The sequence below is a fragment of the Pteronotus mesoamericanus genome, unplaced genomic scaffold, assembly GCF_021234165.1.
Source record: "Pteronotus mesoamericanus isolate MK-2021 breed Mesoamerican mustached bat unplaced genomic scaffold, CSHL_Meso_final contig_163, whole genome shotgun sequence".
In the NCBI taxonomy this organism is placed as follows: domain Eukaryota; kingdom Metazoa; phylum Chordata; class Mammalia; order Chiroptera; family Mormoopidae; genus Pteronotus; species Pteronotus mesoamericanus.
This window is the reverse complement of record NW_026555064.1, coordinates 20,316,797-20,336,129: the sequence shown is the minus strand read 5'-3', so window position 1 is coordinate 20,336,129 and position 19,333 is coordinate 20,316,797. Positions and strand designations below refer to the sequence as shown.

The 19,333-nt window shown below is 58.1% G+C and overlaps 1 protein-coding gene across 1 annotated transcript in view; it reads right to left on the bottom strand.

Annotated features, from left to right (window-relative positions):
• Positions 1-19,333, bottom strand: part of SEC24D (SEC24 homolog D, COPII coat complex component) — a 51,211-nt gene that overhangs the window by 26,767 nt on the left and 5,111 nt on the right. Inside the window, exons 3-8 of the mRNA XM_054563625.1 lie at positions 15,409-15,532; positions 13,190-13,347; positions 11,776-12,039; positions 11,373-11,500; positions 7,850-7,961; positions 5,388-5,515 (exon numbers count right to left, since the gene is read on the bottom strand). Coding sequence (XP_054419600.1) covers positions 5,388-5,515; positions 7,850-7,961; positions 11,373-11,500; positions 11,776-12,039; positions 13,190-13,347; positions 15,409-15,532 — 914 coding nt within the window. The remainder of the gene's footprint in view (positions 1-5,387; positions 5,516-7,849; positions 7,962-11,372; positions 11,501-11,775; positions 12,040-13,189; positions 13,348-15,408; positions 15,533-19,333) is intronic.

The following is a 19,333-nucleotide window of genomic DNA, read 5'->3' as shown; positions in this document are numbered from 1 at the left end:
AGGGGCTGCTTGGCCCGTTGCGTTCGCCAGGAGCGCGAAGAGGCCGCTCTGACGCCTTGTGAACCCAAGGCAGCGTCCTGATGCACATTAATGGAAGTGGACGTCTTTTATAGGCACACGTGTATACACATATATTTACGTGTGTGTATAATTACCTATGTGAAAACAAAGAAACACTAAAAGAATGAAACTAATATTAATAACGCCTATGTTCCAAATGCCCTTGACATCTTGTACGGCGCATCTTGCTAAGTTTGTTCATGGGCCGTGAATGAGGAAGCGGCTGGGCCGGCAGTGAGCAGCGCGGCCGCAGGCCCGCTGGGCGGAGGGCTGGGGAGAAGGCAGCTCTGCAGAGGGCGGGGGGGGGGCCGGGGCGCTGTCTACCTGTTCTGTTACTTTGGTCCGTGACGAAGAGTTTCACAAAGTCCTCTCTGCGGCTGCTCATTCTTTGCCAGAACCGAAAAAATAAACATTCCCACTGCTTCTTCCTCATAAACACGCATGAAGCCACCACACTTTTACCCGCCACTGGGCAGGGACCAGGCTCAGCCCAGCCTTGGGAGTCGCCTTGTTCCTCAGCTCCCCCGGCTTCCAGGGCAAAACTGTGAAGGCGCTCAAGTAAATCTCCCGAAAGATCACATTTCTAGAAAAGCTTGAGACTTACAGGACCCTGCCCATCAACTAAATTTTTCTTTAAAGAAAAGCAGCCAATAAAACAGGCTGCCTTTTCAGTGGGGATGGGAAGAACAGGAAGAAGGTGGCGAAGGGGCGGGGGCGGGGTCAGAAGGCCCAGGCTCTGCGTGTCCCTGCCCTGAGGGTCAATGGGAAAACAACACACTGCTGAGGGGACAGAAATCAGTTGGGGGGGGGGGGCAGGGTTAGGATCATATGTGAAGGAATCAAGGGAAGGGTTTTTAAAAATTCAGAACCTCCCCACGGCCTTGCGCTGGCCCCCCACTTGCCGGGGGAACCCAGGAGTGGGCTGGATGTCCCCATGACCTCTCCTGACCCCGCAGGGCGGGGCTCGGGCGCCCACCAGCCGGCTGGGACGGGGACTAACCAGGCAGCGAGGAGCGCGGGGCCCAGCCCCAGGGGTCAGTGGCCACTGCTGTCTGTCCACGCAGGGCGGCCCCGCCTCCCTCAAAACCACTCGGCTCAGCGGAGTATATTCAACAGGGGACAGGCTTGAGTTTCTAAGGCGCTCATTTGTATAAATATAATATTTAAATTAGTTAACTTGTGACTGTAAAAGGTCATTGTAAAATTGATCTAGGTGGTAGGAGTCCACCTTCCAGATTTTTGATGCAACCTAAGGGTTAGAAGCTGAAAAGTACAGTAGATTTTTAAAACACTCCAGGAATCTTCTTTAAAGACATATATATTCAAACAGTGATATATGCAACACTTTTCTGTATAAACTTTTTGTTTGAAAGGCCTCGCGTGGCGAATGTGCGTCCCCCGGAGCAGGTAGTGAGGAGCCATGTTGCGGGGGGATGAAAAGGAAGCAGGCAGACAGCTGCAGGGACCAGGAGAGCGGCCGGGCAGCGGCCGGGGCAGCGGCTGCGGGGCTCGCCCTGGAGTGAGGCCGCCCGCCCTGCCCTCGGCGCCGACCGTCCGCAGCTTTGGCCTCGGGCACCGGGATTTACTTTCCGGAGTCAGACTGGGGAGAAAGTCCGCCAGTTACATGCGCTGCACTCAGGTCTGCCTGTCTCATCCTTTTATTTCCTGAGAGGCTTTCGGAACAAAATGTGATGCAAATACCTGCTAGAGAAAGCAGAGGCTGTGCAGGCAAAATGAGCCTTATTTTTACTGATCGGATTTACTCCTGGGCGGGCGCAGCCTGACTCGGAGGATCTGCCTGCAGCCACGCAGCCCTCCCGGCAGGCTGGCGCTCGCAGGGACGAAAATGCAAGTCCAGTCCCAAACCGGGGCCCGGTATCGGCTGCGCCGGGCTGTTCCGCACACCCACCGTTTTTTGGGTTCGCTCTTTTGGAAACAGGGTGATGGAGAGGTAACAACTGAGGTGACAGCAAAGAGTGTTAAGAGCTTTTTACGCGTTTACAGTCCTTGTGGCCACAGGTCGGGGGTACGGTGGCACCGCCTTGCCCAGGCACGCCCCTGTCCTCCCCAGGGGCGGGCACACCGGCCGCGCGGCCGCGGGCGCGACTGCCACACCGCCGCCTCCCCTCTCTCCTGAGTTCAACTTCAGCCTGTACCGCGTTTTGCAAAAAATTGTATTTTGCAAAAACTGCCCCCAAAGTTGTTTTTCCCCTTACCAAGGACATTATGCCACATTTACTCCACAAATACAGGTTTTATAACGTTTATACATGTGCATGAACCTTTCGGCCTCCAGTGCCTCCCTGCCTGCCGCTCTGTTTCCGCTCTTCTCGTAAGCGGGGGCAGCAGCAGAGGGGAGACGCCGGGCCCCCCTCCGGCCCCGTGGGGCGGGAGCTGCCGCGGCGTGGGCAGGCGGGGGCCGAGCAGAGGCGAGAGGGCCCCCGTGTCTGCTCTTGGCCTTGTGTTTAGATTTCCAGGGTTGTGCCATATCTATGTCTGTACTAATTTAATTACAATGCTCTAACTGAATAAAATGTCTCTCTTGTACACGTACAATAACATCATGGTCGATTTGGGACCACAAGCAAGACTATAATTCACGGAGAAATGGGCTCAGGGTGAAAATGGAATAAGTGATTTCAAAACAAGACAGAACAGAACGCTTTTGGCTATTTTTCCATGTGAAGAAGACAAGATGGGTCAGTCAGTAACTCCTGGGACCCCTAGGGCGGCGTCTAAGGTTTCCTCCTGTTCCTGTGTCACCGGTTGTCCTGGTCCTCCTGCGGCTCTCCCTGGCAACCTCACGTCTGTGCGGTCAGTCCGAGGCCCGCTGTCCGGGGACGGGGAACGAGCCCGCAGACAAAGATGCAATTAGGGCCTCCCAGCAGGAGCGCAGAAGACCCAGGGCAACGGCAGCAAAACTATTCTCTTTAGCTTGGAAGGCAACGCGAAACCGGCACAGGCGGGACTTCCAGAGCAAAGTGACGCTCAGCGCCCCCGAGCACTGCCTACAGGGACCCGGCACGGAGGCTCGTTACCGAGCGTGTGGTCCAACGCACAGGTCTCGCCACAGAGTCTGTGTTTTAGAGAAGCGATGAGTAACAAAGGCAGCAGACGATGGAGATCTGGACAGCGGACAGACATTTCACCACACGCCCACGAGGTGGCGCCGTGCAACTAAAAATTAAAAGTGCTGGAAGCCCCCAGGGATAAGACTCAGGCTAATCTCTACATTCATTCAGTGCAACTCCAATAGCATTTAACAGAACTTGTGCCCCCGATTACCATCACAAAATTCTAAAATCTATGCTTTTCTTGAAAAATATCATGGTAAAAAATACCCTGGGTAAAACAAAATGAGATTAAACAACATGAAATACGGGCTATTTTAAAGATCAATTGTACAGAAATTACAGAATGTGGCAAATTTACTAAAGCTAATAGCCAAGAAAACTTACTTCGGAGTTTCTACCCTCCGCTCACTTTTCCTGCACTGTGTCGGGAGGCAGAGTCCTTGTCGGGAGGGGCAGCCCCGGGGCAGCAGGTGGCCCTGTGCGTCCTCATTTGCTGCCTTGGAAAAAAGGCCGACTTTGCCACAGGCAGTGCCTGCACGTGGGTCCCGGGAGCCAGCGACCTTCCTCCTCTCCAAACCTGCCACACCTGCACGCCTGCCGCCACCGCCACCGCCCTGAGTGGTGGGCGAAGGACACAGAGCGCTAAGCGGCAGGACTCTGCGCCTCGGATGCCTTAAACCGCAGTGTGAACGCAGCCAGGAGTTTAGCCGAGGAGGCCCAGGCACAGGCCAGGCCCGCGGGGCCGGGCGGGGTCTAACCACCAACACCTCGCCTTTTGGGCTCGCCCCGCCGGCCAGTCCTCTGACATCCCTTCCCCGTTCTTTCTGACAGAATCGACCTCACAGCCACTGAATCTATCAGAGTAAGTGCCCTCACTAAGGAAAAAGAACGTAAATAGTATTGAACAGTGGGGAAAGGGTCTGTGCTCCTTAAGCCTTAATGAAGGAAATAAACCTGAACTCCACAGACAGGCCATCCTCACCGTACAAAAACCAACCACGTACTCGCGAATCTTCTGCAGCCCCAGACAACGCGGGCTGCCTCGTCTCCCCACACCCCAAGTCCAGCAGGGCTCCGAGCAGAGAGCGCAGTGCGTAAGGGATTGTACACCAAGTGAAATGGGAAGTCTTGGATGAAAGTTTATCTGCACAAAACCAATTCAGTACGAAAGGAAATTACTTTGGCTGTGAGGTCCCTTTGTCATCTAAAAAGATACTCACAGATCTTCCTAAATCTAGTCACAGATGGAGTTAAAGCTTCTGCCATCTGGTTTATAGGTGATATCACTCAATTTCATGCATAATTAGATGTATGCAATTGTCCAAAATGTAAAGATTTCCTGTTTTAAAGAAAATGCAAAGTTAAATAAAGTATAATTTTCAATCCTCTGCACCGGAAATCTAGACCATTTCTACCTCAGATCTTAAAATACAGCATCAGAAATAAAACTGCGGTTACGAAACACAGGAGCTCACCAACTAGCTGATTACTTTTGCTGAAGAAGTATTTCATGGTAAACTATATTGCATGTGGCAATGGGCTTCATGTAAAACACACACAAAAAGTTAAAATTTGAGGTCAGGAACATGAAATTCTAAACCATGAAGACACAGATAGATGCTTAAGAATTGCATGCATCTCCAAAGCAAAGCTCTGGGGAATGTTCTCGGATCCCAGCGGCTGGGCTGAGGTTTATTTTTGTAGGCCGTTGCTAACACAATGACATGCTGTAACTGTTAAACAAGAGAACAAACTTTAAAAAAGAAATCAGAACGTACTAAATACATCTTTCTGATACATGCCAAATGAGGAAATCTTTAAGGGCGTCTTTTTCTAAATAGCAGTAAATGATGGCAATGTTAGTGAGATAAGAAATAAAATCCTACAATTGTACTATACATAAAAGGAAGCAAGTCATTCATGGTAGAGGAAAATACATTAAAATGCTACTCAGACTGTAAATGGTGCGGCCACTTTGGAAACAGATAGATCTGAAAAGACAGGTGCCCACAAGCTGCTCAGTGCACGGCTCCGGCACCTCGAGAGCAGCCCCGCCCACCCTCCCGGGCACACAGGGCGCCAGACACACAGCTTGTCAGGGCCTTGGTTTCCTAACAGACCAAATGACCCCACGTTTTGCAGTATATGTAATCCAGTTTCTGTTTACAATACAAAATAATGTATCAGAAAATAATGCCGCAGGTAGAGTTTCAGAACTGGCACGTACGGGACTGCTCTCTTTAGGCTTCTTACCTCGTTGGGAGGAACTGTGGCGAAGGGCGTGATGACCGCGGCCAAGGGCACCTGGGCTTGCTTGGCCATGTCCGACGTGCAGGGGAAGCAGTACGCCGTGCAGCGGATGTACCGCGGGCTCGCGTTGCCTGAAATGTTCAGAGACATGCTGAAAGTCGCGCTCAGGAGTCGGCCCGGCGACATTTAAACGTGTGTGGGGATGCTTCTGGGTAATGCACTGCCTTATTGGTAAAACTTCCTTCGTGACTTCTAAAAACAAATAGTATTGTGCGATTCTCCCCTCTATAATCTAGGCACACGGTAGCTCCTCCTACAATACGACACTGAATTCTACCGCAAACATAGGGAGAGATGTGTTGTTATTATTTCCCACACACAGGTGATGAATAAACTTGCAGACGTGAGAGAGAGGTGTTCCGAGTCCACAGGAGAAACACAGCAAAGGCACAGAAGCGGGAGAGCGCGACACTCCCGCCTCGCCCGCTGTCAGTGCCTCTGCCGGGGGGCAGCGCAGCGCTCGCGCCGCGACGTTTCAGCCGGGGACGCTCCGCCGGCTGCAGCTCCACGTGACGGTGTTTCCTTAAACTTGAAAGTTAAATTTAGAAGGGAAAATTCTACTTGTAATAATATTTTTTTTAAATACTCTAATCTATTTTTAATATACGTTAGGTTTCCTCACTAAGTGCCTTTACATGGCATGGCATACAGGAGCATTACAATACTGCCCATGGCATCAAAGGTGCGTTGGGTCACTAGCATAATTTGCCGAAAATAAATTTTGAAATTAAATTATTAAAAACTATAAGACAGCGACAGGGGAAACTTGGGACAACTGTAATAGAACAATAAAAAATTAAAATTAAAATAAGAACTATAATATATTATGATCAAAAGAACATAGTCCTAAAACAAATATTTAATGAGCATCTATGAAGCTTGGACACCGTGTCTGCAGAGGACGGACAATACGTATTAACCCTAATAAAGGAGTAAAGCACGTGCCCTCGCAGGGGGACAGGTGCTGGGGAAAAGTGCACGTGGGTGAGGAGGAAGTTTCAAAGTGTCACCGAGGAGGCCTTATTGGAAGGCAGCACTGAGCAAAGGCTCCAGGGGCGTGGGCTTTCCCAGGCAGACACCTGGGCAGGTATCAGTCCTCACATGTTACTAAGGGCGGGCGGTGCTGAGCTGCAGAGAGGAAAGAGGAGCCAGGCTCTCAGCTGGTGGTAGGAGGGAGCCTGGAGTCATGTGCAGGTGTCCAGGATGTGCAGATAAACAAGGCATGTGGGTGTGCGGGGCGTGCGGGTATGCAAGGCATGCAGGTGTGCAGGCTGTGCAGGTGTGCGGGGCGTGCAGGTGTGTGGGCTGTGCAGGTGTGCAGGGCACGCAGGTGCGTGGGCTGTGCAGGTGTGCAGGGCGTGCAGGTGTGCGGGGCGTGCAGGTGTGCGGGCTGTGCAGGTGTGTGGGCCGTGCAGGAGTGCAAGGCATGCAGGTGTGTGTGGTATGCAGGTGTGCGAGGCTCCCCAGGAAGCCCCCTGCCCTGCCTGCTGCCTGTTCTGTAAGGACAGGGCATAGGAGGGATCTGGGGTGGGCGAACCCCCGACTAGAACCTGGCTGGCTCCACAACTCAGAGATGACACAAAATGCTTGTTTAGACACGGATGGCACAGTTGTAGGGCCGGTACATGACCATACAAACAGTGTGTTCAGAATGCGAATGCCCAGTCTTACCAGGATGCACTTTAACTCGCCTCTAACAGGAGGACACCACCCCCCGGGAAGGTGACCCCGCACGAGGCCCCACAGGCGTGTGCGTGAAGCGGACCCGGGTGGAGTCAGCAACGGGCTCAGCCAGTCCTCGCCCTCGTCGGAAAGACGAACAGCCCAGGACGTTACAGGGCCTGCTGAAAAGACGCCGCGAGGGCAGGAATGCGCCCCGCCGCTGTCCCCAGCATCCCAGCCCCCACCGCTCTGTCGGTGCCGCCCTGCCAGGTCCCGGGGCGGTCGGTAAGGCAAGGACGGGGCACGTCCATCCGGGAGACCACGGGGCCTCCTGAGACGCACACGCGTCGTGCTGCGCCAGAAGCTCTAGGCTTCGCTGACACGTCCTTCTGTACGTGAGTGACTGGTGGCAAACTCGCTGCGCGTGGTGCTCGGGGCTGACGCTTCCTGTGCGTCGCGTGACCCCACTGTCTCTGCACCCTGGGGCTGAGTGCCAGCGCCGTGCGGGGGGCCGAGGCCTGCGGAGCACCAGCCCGGGCTGTATGCACAGAGGGCGACGTGGCCAGACCCCAGGAGCCCCGTTCCCCACTGGGGCTCTGGGCAGAGCTGGACGCAGAGTCACAGGATCAGCCGCAGAGAGGCTCCGTCAGCGAAGCCACGGTGGAAGGGCACGGTGGGCAAGCTTAACCACAGCGGAGCGAAACCGTCACACCTCGCTCAGCGCCGCCATTGCGAGTGCGTACCTTGGTCTTGCACCATGAAGTCTGTGGTGACGAGCGGCGGGACCTGGCCTCTGGTGCTGGTGACGTACACTTGTCCCCCTCGGGTGGCGCGGTCATTCTCGATCACCTGGATCTGATCCGGAAGACACCAAGAGCAGCTCCCGTCAGGGGCCTTCCCAACACCCCCGCCCCTCATCGCCCACACACACAGACAGGCGTTTTGTGACGCTTCGGCGCATTTCAGGGCACATGTGCGTGGAAACGCGGTCCCGCCCCCGTTTTCTGTCCCAGCCTCAGGCCAGTCGCTTCCGAATTCTGTTCTTAACATTCTGAGCTCCGACCCAGCCCCTCAGGGAACTTCATCTTAGTCAGTTTGTTTATTGGGACCATAGATAAGTATTTTTAAAAGTCGGGTAGGAAAAATAAATTGAAAATAATGTTTTAAAAGAAAATGCTTTCTGCAGGTAAAAAAAAAAAAAACTCTGAAAGGGTAAAACTGATGGAACTTGGGGGAAATGATTTACAACGTACAATCTAACCAGCCCTAACTTCCTCCTCACACCCTGCTCGACCCTCAGGGCCCCTTGGCCCTGCCCCCCACGCACCCCTGCTCCCTGAGACATGGCAGGAACAGCGGGGTCCCCGGCAGGTCCCCATGGCTCGGGAGTCAGAGAGAACGCGGGCCCCTGAGATGTGCCGTTGCCTCGGCAAACGCCTGCTATTTCTCTAAGAAAACATTTACTGATGGAAAATTGAAGACAGAAAGCCTGTCTTAGTGTTGCACTTGCTTCGGGAGGAAAGTAATGAGCAAGGTGTTGCGGTGTGAGCCAGAAGGGACGAGCGGACCCTGAGAGCTCTCTCCCTCTGCCTTCCCCAGCCCGCCTTCTCCCCAGGGGGCAAGGGGACGGGCAAGACAGGGAAGCAGAGAGGGTGGGGAGGGCCCCGCGGGACATGGGGCAGGCGTCCAACTGCAGAAGGGAGCAGCGGAAGATCCCTAGTCCTTTATGCTCCTCGAGACTATTTGCAGTGACGAGGGCCCTTCCTCACGCTTGGCAGGGCCGCTCGGCCCGCACCCCTGGCCCACCCCGCGGCCCACCCCCCGGCCACGCCGGCACCGACTTGGGCGGCTGCCCGGCATATCAGACACTGGTCTCGCCTGCCTTTGAACCTACACAGCCTGCCTCTCTGCATCACACCATAGGGCCTGGATTCTCATTAAATTAAAGATACAGAGTGTGCTCCACACGCAGCTACTGCAAAACAGACATGAGAATGAAGCTACATCGGCAGAGACGAGAAGCAAACAGAACGATCAAAGCCCTGTAATTATATTCTATTTTCCAACCACGACTTCTGTATTTCAACAGTAATCCGGTTCACTCAACACTGGAATAGATTTTATACTATCGACATTTATTGTCATCATTTCAACCAAGGAAGTGTCAAATATGACAGTGAAATAATCATGATAATCTATATATTGAATGTAGACAGTTCTTAGTCTTCAAATAGATCATTCCAAAAAGTTTATCTTTAAATTAACCATTTGCAATTCACAAAGCACTGGCTCCAAAGAAACACCATCTGCGGTCATTACGTTTCTAAATTAACCTATATATTGGCCGTAACACTGCAAAGAGAGAGGAAGTGTAGCAGTTTTAATAATTTTTAAAAATGTATTATAGGTTTTAAAATTTACCTCAAATGTATGTTTTCAAAAAACAGTCTTAGAGATCAGAGTGCCTAACAGAAACGTCAGCAGAGACGCTGCGTGTGACTCGGCCCTGCACAGCTTTCAATCCGGCCACAGAGCCTCCTGCTAACGCCGGAGCGACCCGGCCCGGGCTCCGCCTCCCTGCAGACACGGGCCGGCGAAGGGCTCTCTCGCTCATCTGCTGTGAACAGCCTGCCAGGTCCACACAACAGGGCCGGGGAAGAGGAGAGAGGGAGTCTCCGCAGGGAGGAGGCATGTGTGCGGGGCCAGGCGGCGGCCGGGCCGCGGAGGCCTGGGCTGGGGGAGGGGACAGAGAAGCTCGGGCCAGACCACCCCCCGCCCCCTGCAGGTGTGGAGGGGGAGAGAGGGAGGGTTCTGAGCGTGAGGCGGTTTCCCCACTTTCCAAAGCAGGTCACACACGTGTCCAAAGGGTCGTGGGGGGTGACCCCCAGGTCAGACGGGCTGGTGTGTCACCAGGGTTCCGTGAACACGACGTTACAGCTTTCTTTCCACAAGGGAGAATCTATTTCGCTAGCGAGAACTGCCTACTTTGGTGATAGGGCCCTAAACAGGTTCCATCTGGTGTTGTTATTTTATTACCTTTAAGATACAACCACCCTGGACTGGTTTTTATGTGTCTATTTTAATGTCTAGGATGCACCACACACAGCACATACTGCTCTTGCTTTTGTTGTTAACAGTCACTCATTCACTTGAAAGCATGCAAATGCCTCCAACCACCATGCCCTGGTCCACAGGAGGCTCTGCCAGCAACCCAGGCGGAGGAGGGGTGGGCCGGGCCACCAGGGGCACCGGGACAGGGCCAGGGCCGAGAGCGTCGGCCAAGGAACTAAACGCGAGGTGCGAGAGAAGAGAGTTGAGTGTTTTGGCCAAGAGACTGGGAGAACGGGGTGGAGATCTGGGCCCTGGGGGACGGTCTTGACGAGGCACAGCCTCATCCTTGCTTAAAGCCATGAGGCCGGCACCGCCGAGGGAGCACTCCCGAGCCGCCGGCCTGCGCGTCAGCGGAGCCGGCGAACACCCCGACTCCAGCCCCCGGGGATCTGGGTGGCGGGTCCGGAGGCCAACTGAGAACACAGAGCTCTAAGAGCTCCCAGCTGATGCTGAGGTCCTGTCCTTGGGGCACACGTCAGAGGGGAGCACTTGTACCTCTTCTTTCTTTGTCGTAAAAATGGCATGCCCCCGGGGGCTTCCCTTCACCCTGGATTCTAGAACAAGGGCAGCCCGCAGGGAATTCAGGTGGCATCACATCCCTGCAGCGCAGCTGTAAGCAGAGCTGGGGATTGCTTGTTATGCAGAATAACCTAATGAAAGCGGACCGATACAGGTCCTAGACTACGCCTCCACTTGGGTGCAGAAGAATTAAGTTATAGCTCTCATTCTGTATTAAACAATTTTGTTTTTTTAATGTGCAAAATACAATCGACTTTGTACTTTCACTCTCCGGGGATCTTACTCTTATTGAAAAGGGCCCTTTAATGATTTAAAATAGCATGTTTATCCAGGATATATCTTACTACTGATGATTCACTGAATATCAACGAATACTGCCAATACGTGCCAATATCAGCAGACACTGCCAAGTTCACAGAATATCAAAGAAAAATCTGCCTGGAGACCCTAGTGGGCCATAAGCCCCGCCCACGCCCACCCCCCACACCCCGGGGGGGCGTCTTCTCTGTGAGACGGGCGCTGTGCCCCAGCCACGAGGGGCCGAGACGTCAGCACACTGCAGATGCCTGAGACAGGGCCCCGGCTCGGAAGAGTCCCCGGGGAGGGGGGAGGGGAGGAGTGTGGGCAGGCACTTACCGGGCTGGGCACAGCGTCGGGATCCAGCTTCCTCTGGGGCGCGGGCGGCCCGGCCATCTGCGCGGGCCCTGCGGGGAAGCCTCCCCCGTAGGCGAGCTGCGGCCCTGCCAGCTGGGGCCCATAGTTGGCTGTTTGGGAAAAGTTTTACGAACGATGACCACGACCCAAATCCCAACGGGGGACTCACGGGCAGCGCCGTGCTGACCGGTCAAGCACGCTGCTTTCCATCCCTTCACGAAGGCAGGGAGTTGCGTGGGACCACCCCCAGCCCCCTTCCTTTGCAGCTGCCTCACTGTTCACAGAGTTCCTGTCCTTATGAGTGAGTGGCAGCGCCCAGTAACAGGAGCCAAGTGGGTCTGCATAGGGGCCGCCCCGGCCGCGCTCAGAGCCCCGCCCGCCTTACCTTGCTGGGGGGCGTATCCGGGGCTGGGGGCCTGTCCCGGCAGAGGTGGGGGCGGGAGCTGCGCGCTGGGAGGGGCGGGCCCGGGGAGCCCGTCCTGCCGGTGCGAGGGTGGCGCACCAGGGCCGTTCAGAGCAGTGGGCGGCGGTGGGAGGACCTGAGCCCCGGGCTGCAGGATGGACGGCTGCGGAGGTCGTGGCGGGCCGTGGCTCAAGGGCGCGGGCAGCGGGCCCGGGGGCCCCTGGCTGGGGGGTGCCACGCCGGAACCTGTGCGAGAAGGAAGAGCGGTCACCCACCCCGCACCCCCGCTCTCGGGCTCCTGCCCAGCACACGGCCGGGACACGGTCCTGACCCACGGCAGGGAGCACCCGTCCAAACCGAAGGGTTTCCTTCTGTGCCCCAGGGTGAGACCTCCACTGAGAAAGCCATACGAGTGCTGCTCTTGGGGGCGTTTTATACTGGGAAGTTCTTAAAGGGTAAAAACGTTGATAATTTTAGTGCGGCACTGAGCAGGGTAAATTGTAACTCAAGGGCATGACCTTTACGTGACACGTGCCATTAGCTCAGAAATTGTATCTGTTCACGGTCTAAGTCACACGGAATAACATGTCCCACGCAGCGGGCATCAGCAAGGTAACGCACGGTCAGCAAGTCATCTGCGTCCTGTGCTTGCCTTGCTCGAGAGGGTTCCAGAGCCAGGGGAGGGGACCAGGGAGCGGGGACGGGCCGCCAGCGGGCTCTCCGACCGTTCTGGGCGCAGCTGTGAGGCCCGGTTGTTTTCCTTGATCTGATAACGCGAAATCGAGTTGCTTCGCTGGAGACTTATCCGTTTTGGAATCAGTAAGAGGAAATGTGCCGAGGGCTGTATCCTGACAATTCTAACCCGCGCTCAGTGATGGACACGTTCTTCATGAAGATAACGGGCTGCCCGTGGGATTGCAGGGACCCCCGGCGCCCCGGCTCTTCCCCTGGCGCCGGTCGCGGCCCGGGCCCCGTTCCCCTCCCTGGCTGTCCCGCGTCCCCCGGGCCCCCGTTCCTGACGTGGCGCCAGTCCGCGCTGTGCAACAGCGAGCTTCTACCCCTGACTGAGGGCCCCAGTGAGCTCAAAGGGCCCTTGTGTCTCCTCAGGCGATGTCGCTGTCCCACTGTGTATTTGGGACATCAGCATGGTTTGCTCTGTATTGTTCTCATATTGAACGTAAAGTATTCTGACGGCCCTTCATTTACCTTACAATAAATGACAGCACCATCTGGGAACAGGTTCATTATAGCCACACACAATACGGATGAACAATATATACAAATATCCCAAAACCGATTTCACTACGGTGTGCCCGCCCTGTGTCTCTTGGGAACAGAGGAGACCCTCCCTCGTTGGCGACGCTCAGGACACAGGCAGGCAGCAGGGGCGCAGAACGGAAGTTACCCCCAGGGCCGATGTGCATGGCGTGGAGCTGGCTGCCCAGCTGGGAGACGGGCGTGGCAGCCGCGGGGGCCGGGTGCGGCGGCTGGGCAGCAGGCGAGTATGGGGCGTAGGACGGCGCCGCGCCGTTGACAGGCGGAGGACCTGGAAACCTGAGAGAGGAGGAAGGACGCTCAGCAATGTCGCAGGTTCGCACACGAACGTCACACAACGAACGTCAGTGACCCGTAAGAGTCAACAGGCCATCTGGGGGCCCAGGCGCCGTGCTGAGTCTTCCGCACGCTCGGCGCGAGCTCCAAGTGCAGCGCGAGGCCGCATCCTGGCAACCACGGAGGCTCGGCCTGAACCCTAGGCTTTTGCCCAACTTCTCCACTTCCACCCCTTTTCCAGCCTTCCATTCACAGTCCGAGGGGAAGCAAGTCCACAGTGGGGGAGGGGTGGAGTCTGCAGGGCCGCGCGGGGAATGACAGGGACAGCGGCCCCCGGGGTGGCCTGGGCCCATGGAAACGGGGTACGGGGACACAGTGTCCATCCGTGGAGACGGCACTGGCAGCTGGTATGTGCAGGAGTCCTGCCCGGGGCAGGGCACTGGGCGGGGCTCTTCCCACGCACTCCGCCCCGCTCAGCCACGCTGCCCACAGTCACTGGGGCGAGGAGGAAACTGAGGCATGGAGGGAAAGCCCTGGCCCGGCCGCCACAGCCTGAGCCAAGAGCGGCAAGCGCGTCTTCACGGTGGGGCCCACGCCGCTGCCTGGGCCAGACACGGCGCTGAGCTCACAGCCCTGCGCCCACCTGCGCCCACCTGCGCCCACTAGGGGACCGCGCTCACCAGCGTCCCGGAACCTGGTGCCGGTGAACCAATGGACAGAACCGGAAGGGTCCGCCCTGCCCTGGCTAATACCAGTGACCCAAACCTTCTCTTCCCCTCAAAGCAACTGTTCGGGTTTTGCATTTCTCATCAAAAAAACACATGAGATGCATATGGCAGTTCACAACAGTGAACTTCTCCATATCCCCTCCCCTGTCCTCTGGGCTGAGAATTCTGTCTCCTCATGTGACAAGGCAAGAAACTGAGGCCTGGACACCCAGCCGTGCCACCGGCGTCACTCACGAGTTGATGGCTTCAACCGGGCGAGGCTTCCTGGGTCGCAGACTCTCCGCTGCCCCCGCAGGGCCCCCACCAGGGGCAGCGGGGCAAGTCCCAGGTCGGCATCTGCCCTCTGATCGCGCCTCAAACCGGGTCCCGTGGGAATTTCGCAGACCCACCCAGGGCCTGCGTGCGCCCTCCCCTGCCTCTTCGCTGGCCGAAGCATCAGACAAAGGCCAGAGAGCGGCGACCTCCGCAATGCCCCGGGCAGGGGGTCACCGGTGACCAGCAGGGACTGAGGGCTCCTTGGAAGGGTGACTAACGGGAGGCACCAGGGTCCAGATCGACCCCGGGGGCCGCCCTGCCCCTAACCATGCCGCTGAGCAGCCTGGGAAAGGGACCTCAGGAGCAGCAGCCTCCGCACAGTCCCTGGAAAGAGTCTCAACGGCAGCACCTCACAGGAGCAACAGCAGCGGGGCTTCCGGCAGGGACGGTGTGACGGGCCCCCTCGCCCGGGACCGTCCCATGAGGGCGGCGGGGCTGCGGGCGGCCGGCTGCCTCCCGCCGGGCTCCTCCGGGCCAGCCCCCCCCCCCGCCCCATCCTACTCCACGCAGGACGCAAACCCACGCTGTCCCGCCGGCGTTGCTTTCTCTGCCGCCCTGCCTCTCAAGAGTCCCTCCCTGGGCATCAAATCCACCCTTTCCCACGGGCCACAGTCTGATTACATTTTTAAAATATTTATCAAGCACCAGCTGGCCCTGGGCGCAGTTCCCCGAAGGGATCAAGAGACTAGGAGATTTCACATGGTACCGGGGACGCCGGCCACAGACCCCTGAGGGAGGAGAGCACGACGCGAAACCCTGAGGCGCGGTGGCTGTGACCCGGCAGTGACCCCTCTCGTGCTGGCAGAGTCCTGTTCACGGATTTTTGTAGGACTAGGACGGCCCCCTCCCCCCCACCTTTCCTAAGCGCCCTGCATCCTGGGGCAGCTTGGCGGCAGCTCCCTTCAAGGCTGTGGCCAGACCCCGAGGCCCACTTCCAACCAACAAGCACACAGGTGCAGACGGGACTTGAGAGACAGCGCAGCAGAAGGGACAGAAGAGGGTTGGCCGCTGCCTCACTCACCTTTGGGGCAGGTGGCCCTGGGCCGGAGCTCCGTTCTGGCCAAGCTGGGGGGGCCCAGGGGGCGGGGCGGGAGGCAGCACCATCCCGGGCGCAGCCCCCAAAGGCCCTGGTGGCTTCATCACACCTGCAAAGGAAGGGCATGCGTCAGAAGAGGGCAAAGGGTAAGGACCAGCAGGCAGCAGAGGGGAGTGGGGCAGGGCGGACCGGGGAAGGAACAGGTCAGGATGCGGGGGCCTGGGGCCTGGGGCCAGCACGGCCGTGGGCCGTGGGCCGTGGGCCGTGGGCGGCCGCCGTCCTGACAGAGCAGGAGAGAAAGGAACCGTGTCCACACTGAACTGAACGGGAGCTGCAGCAGAAGCAGCAGCCTCTGCAGCTGGCGCAGGCAGCTTCACAGAACACACGTTCACACAAAGATCTAGAACGCCCACGGAAGACGCCATCTGGAGAGCAGGAAATCGGCCTGGGGCACCGGCGTAAGACACAGGCCCCGAGCTCCCGACGGAAGCGAGCCCTCGGAAATGCCGGGGCGCGAGCCACACGTGAGAAAGGTAGCGGGAGGGGCAGGCGCCCGCATTTCCCCAACAGGCCGGAGCCCAGCCTTCGGGCTGAGCATCGTTCCAGGGCCCGAACCCTGGCGACAAACATCGAGAGGTGGCCACGGCTCAGGTCCACAGTCCTCACAAGCAACGCTCGGTGTGTTCAGGGCCGCGGCTGCGGTTTCACTGGCAAGCAGCCCTTCTACCATAGAGAACGCTGAAGGCTTCTCTGCAGACCTGCTCTCAGACATTCTTCTCTTTTCGAGAGAAACTGCGGTCTGGGCAAGGAGTCGACCTTGGAGGGCCTCCTTCGCCCTCGGACACGCGCGCGCCCGCACACCCTGCCAGCCTCTGCCACGGAGAGGAAGGGCAAGCGCCCCATTCGAGTGTGCGCCACCCGCCACGGTCCACACCGGGCCTCAGGGCGGCGTTTCACGCTCCGCCCCCGCCCGCCCCCCTCCCCCGCCCCGCCCTGCCCCTACCCCCTCGGGGGCGTGGGCTCTCCCGCCCCGCAGCCGCCCAGGCAGGGCCTCGGCCGGCGCCCTCACAGGACTCTCCAGCGCGCGCTTTCGGGAGCTTGGGTCACCCAGGCTGCACTCGCCAGCGAAGGGGCGGGACTCCCGCACGGCCCCCAGACCGTCACACAAGCGTCGTCTCTTAAAACGGGACCCCTCAAAGTTATGAAAATTTTATAGTACCTTTACAGGCACAGTCTTATGTAGCAATTTATCACATACCTAGGACAAAACTGGACATATGATTCTTATAACAGCATGTTTTTATATAAAGTTCTAAACGCCAAACCCAGCTAATGAGAAAGCATGAGGCTTGCAGCCCCAGACGGGTGGGAGCAGCCCCCCGACCACTTAACAGCTGTGACCCCGATGAGACACCCGGACCCTTCAGACCTGGGCTTGGCCACCACCCCGCCTCCAAGGGCTGTCCTGAGAACTCAGGGGGGCGGAGGGCCCAGGGCGTCCACACAGGGCCTGGCACCGCGAGGCGACCGCTCAGCAAGCCCCCTGCTCCCTCCCGGCCCCGCCCCCACCCTCCTCTTTCCGGGGGTTTATATTCTAACAAGACGTGTACACCGTAATTATACGCACACTTCTATTTTCATTTTTAAAGCGTGATTTTGAACAAAAGTAGAAAATGCAGGACACTAAAATAGTAACTAATTAGATGCACTACAAGAAACCAAAGATATTCTCATGTCTTAAATAAGGAAGGAAGTGAACAGAAGTTCATCAACACCCCTCAGACGTGTGTCTGGGGAACCCAGCACCAGGCTTCAGAGTTACTCATGTCTGGGTGTTGCTGTGGGTGGGTGCCATGCACGTTAATAAACTTCTGTTTCTAAAGACAAACAAAACACCAGTTCTCGGACGCTTAAGCAGAACTGTATTATACACCAATGGCACTGAACCGTTCTTTGCCATTTACTTCTGGAAACCAACTCGACAGCGATGGTTCGAACTCGTTCTTGTTTGACGTGCACGCCCCGTGCCCTCGAGGCCAAGCTCCCAAGAGAGAGAAGGCGCACAAACGGCCGGCGTGCGTGCAGCACGTTCTCAGGGCAGAGGGACCCCCGGCTCCCCCAGGGCCCGGCGGAGGCGCAGAGGAGGGACGGTGAAGCGTGAGGGCCCAGCAGGGGTTTCCTCAGTGTAGAGCCAGGGCAGGGGATGGGGGTGGGGAGAGCAGGGCGTGGTGGGGCCCAGGGAGGGGAAGACCGGGAGCAAGGGTTGTCCAGGTTGGCGGGGGTCAGGCTGCAAAGTCCTGGAAGCCAGGTGGCCTTTGCCCTCAGGGCAAAGGGAGGCAGGTGTCAGTGTTCGCTGTACACACAGCCTGCCCCGGCCACGTTTCTAGCATTTGAAAGTGATCAGAGATAAAGAGAAATCGGGTCATTGCAGAACAGTAAGAGAGTTTTAACAGGAAAGGAACCAGACCATGAGAAAGAGCCAAAGGTGCTTATGCCAAAAGGAAACCTCACAGCCACGAGCCAGCCTTTCACGCGGTGCCAGGTGTCACAGGCGGGCTCACTCAGGACCAGCGCCAGTTCCTCCCTGCCGGCCTCTGCCAACGGTCCGGTCCCGGGCAGGATGGCCAGAATCTGCGTCCCCAGGCTGCCTGACAGACTGGGCTGTGGCAGGCGGGGGGCTGAGCCGAGCCCCCTGCTCGGGGGGAGGGGGCCCCCAGCCCCGCAGGGGCGCGGCTGGGGCAGACAGGCAGGGCTGCCCGCGGGCTCTCGGCTGGGGGCGCCACGCCCTCTCCGGGCTCCGTCTAGGCTGCCCTGGCGCCCTGCGGCCGGGGAGCAGGCCCCTTCGGGGAGAGTGGTCTCGGGCACCAGCGAAGACCACAGCAGAGCAGAGGTGGGACTGCGCCCCGCCTCTGGCACGCTCCTCCCACAACCGAAACCCACTCGCCAGAGACTGTCCATCGGGAATAAACAGAGACGAGCTGGCGAGGACCGCGGCGTCCCGGGGCGCTGTGCAGGGCGTACCTGCAGAGGCTCGCTCTGGATGAGGCTCACCCGCTGCCCCCCGCCCGCCGGGGCCGGGGCGCCGACGGCTCTCTTCTCTCAGCTTCCAGGCCCGCGGTCCTCGACCAGCGGCTTTGCCCCTGAAGGGACACCGGGCAATCTCTCGGGTTTTTGGTTGCCACAGCTGGGGGCTGAGCGCAGGGCAAGCCCTGGGTAGACGCCAAGGGTGCGGCGAAACTTCTGCCCCGCACAGCGCGGCCCCACAGGTCGGAGGGCTGAGGCGGAGCCGCCCGCTCCCTCCCGAGAGCCGCGCCTGGCCTGGCCTCGCTGCTGCGCCGCACCCGCGCGTGTGGCGGGCGCCTCTTCCCAGCCAAAGCGCTCCCACGGCACCGCCGCCCCCACCGTGAACCCGGAACGGGGTCTTCAGTAGGCCCCACTCCCGCCGCAGGCGCCTCTCCTGGCGGCACCGGACCGCCCGCAGGTGGCCGGCAGTGCTCCCCCGCCCCCCGCCAGGCCAGCCCTCACTTTGGGTCACCCCTACGTCTGGCCCGGTGCCCCTGCCCTGGGCCGCCACCCCCACTGCCGCCAGGGCTCCCCCGCGCGGCCACTGTCCACCCACTCGACACACGCCCTGCCCCTCAGCGTAAGGATAGACGTGGGGCGACCTGTGGTCGCCGCTCCATCGCCCCACGCACGCTGCCCCTCGGTCTGCCTGTCCCACTCAGAAGCTCCGAGCGCCGCTGAACAGGAAGGCTCCGGCGGAGGTGCCCACGGGGGAGGCCACAGCAAGAGCCCTTCAGGGAACCACGCCAGGATGCCAGGCCTGTCACACAAGCCCCGACAAAGCAGCACCAAGGACCCGAAAAGAAGGCGCGCGATGCCTGAGGGTGAAGCAATGTGAGGCTACTGA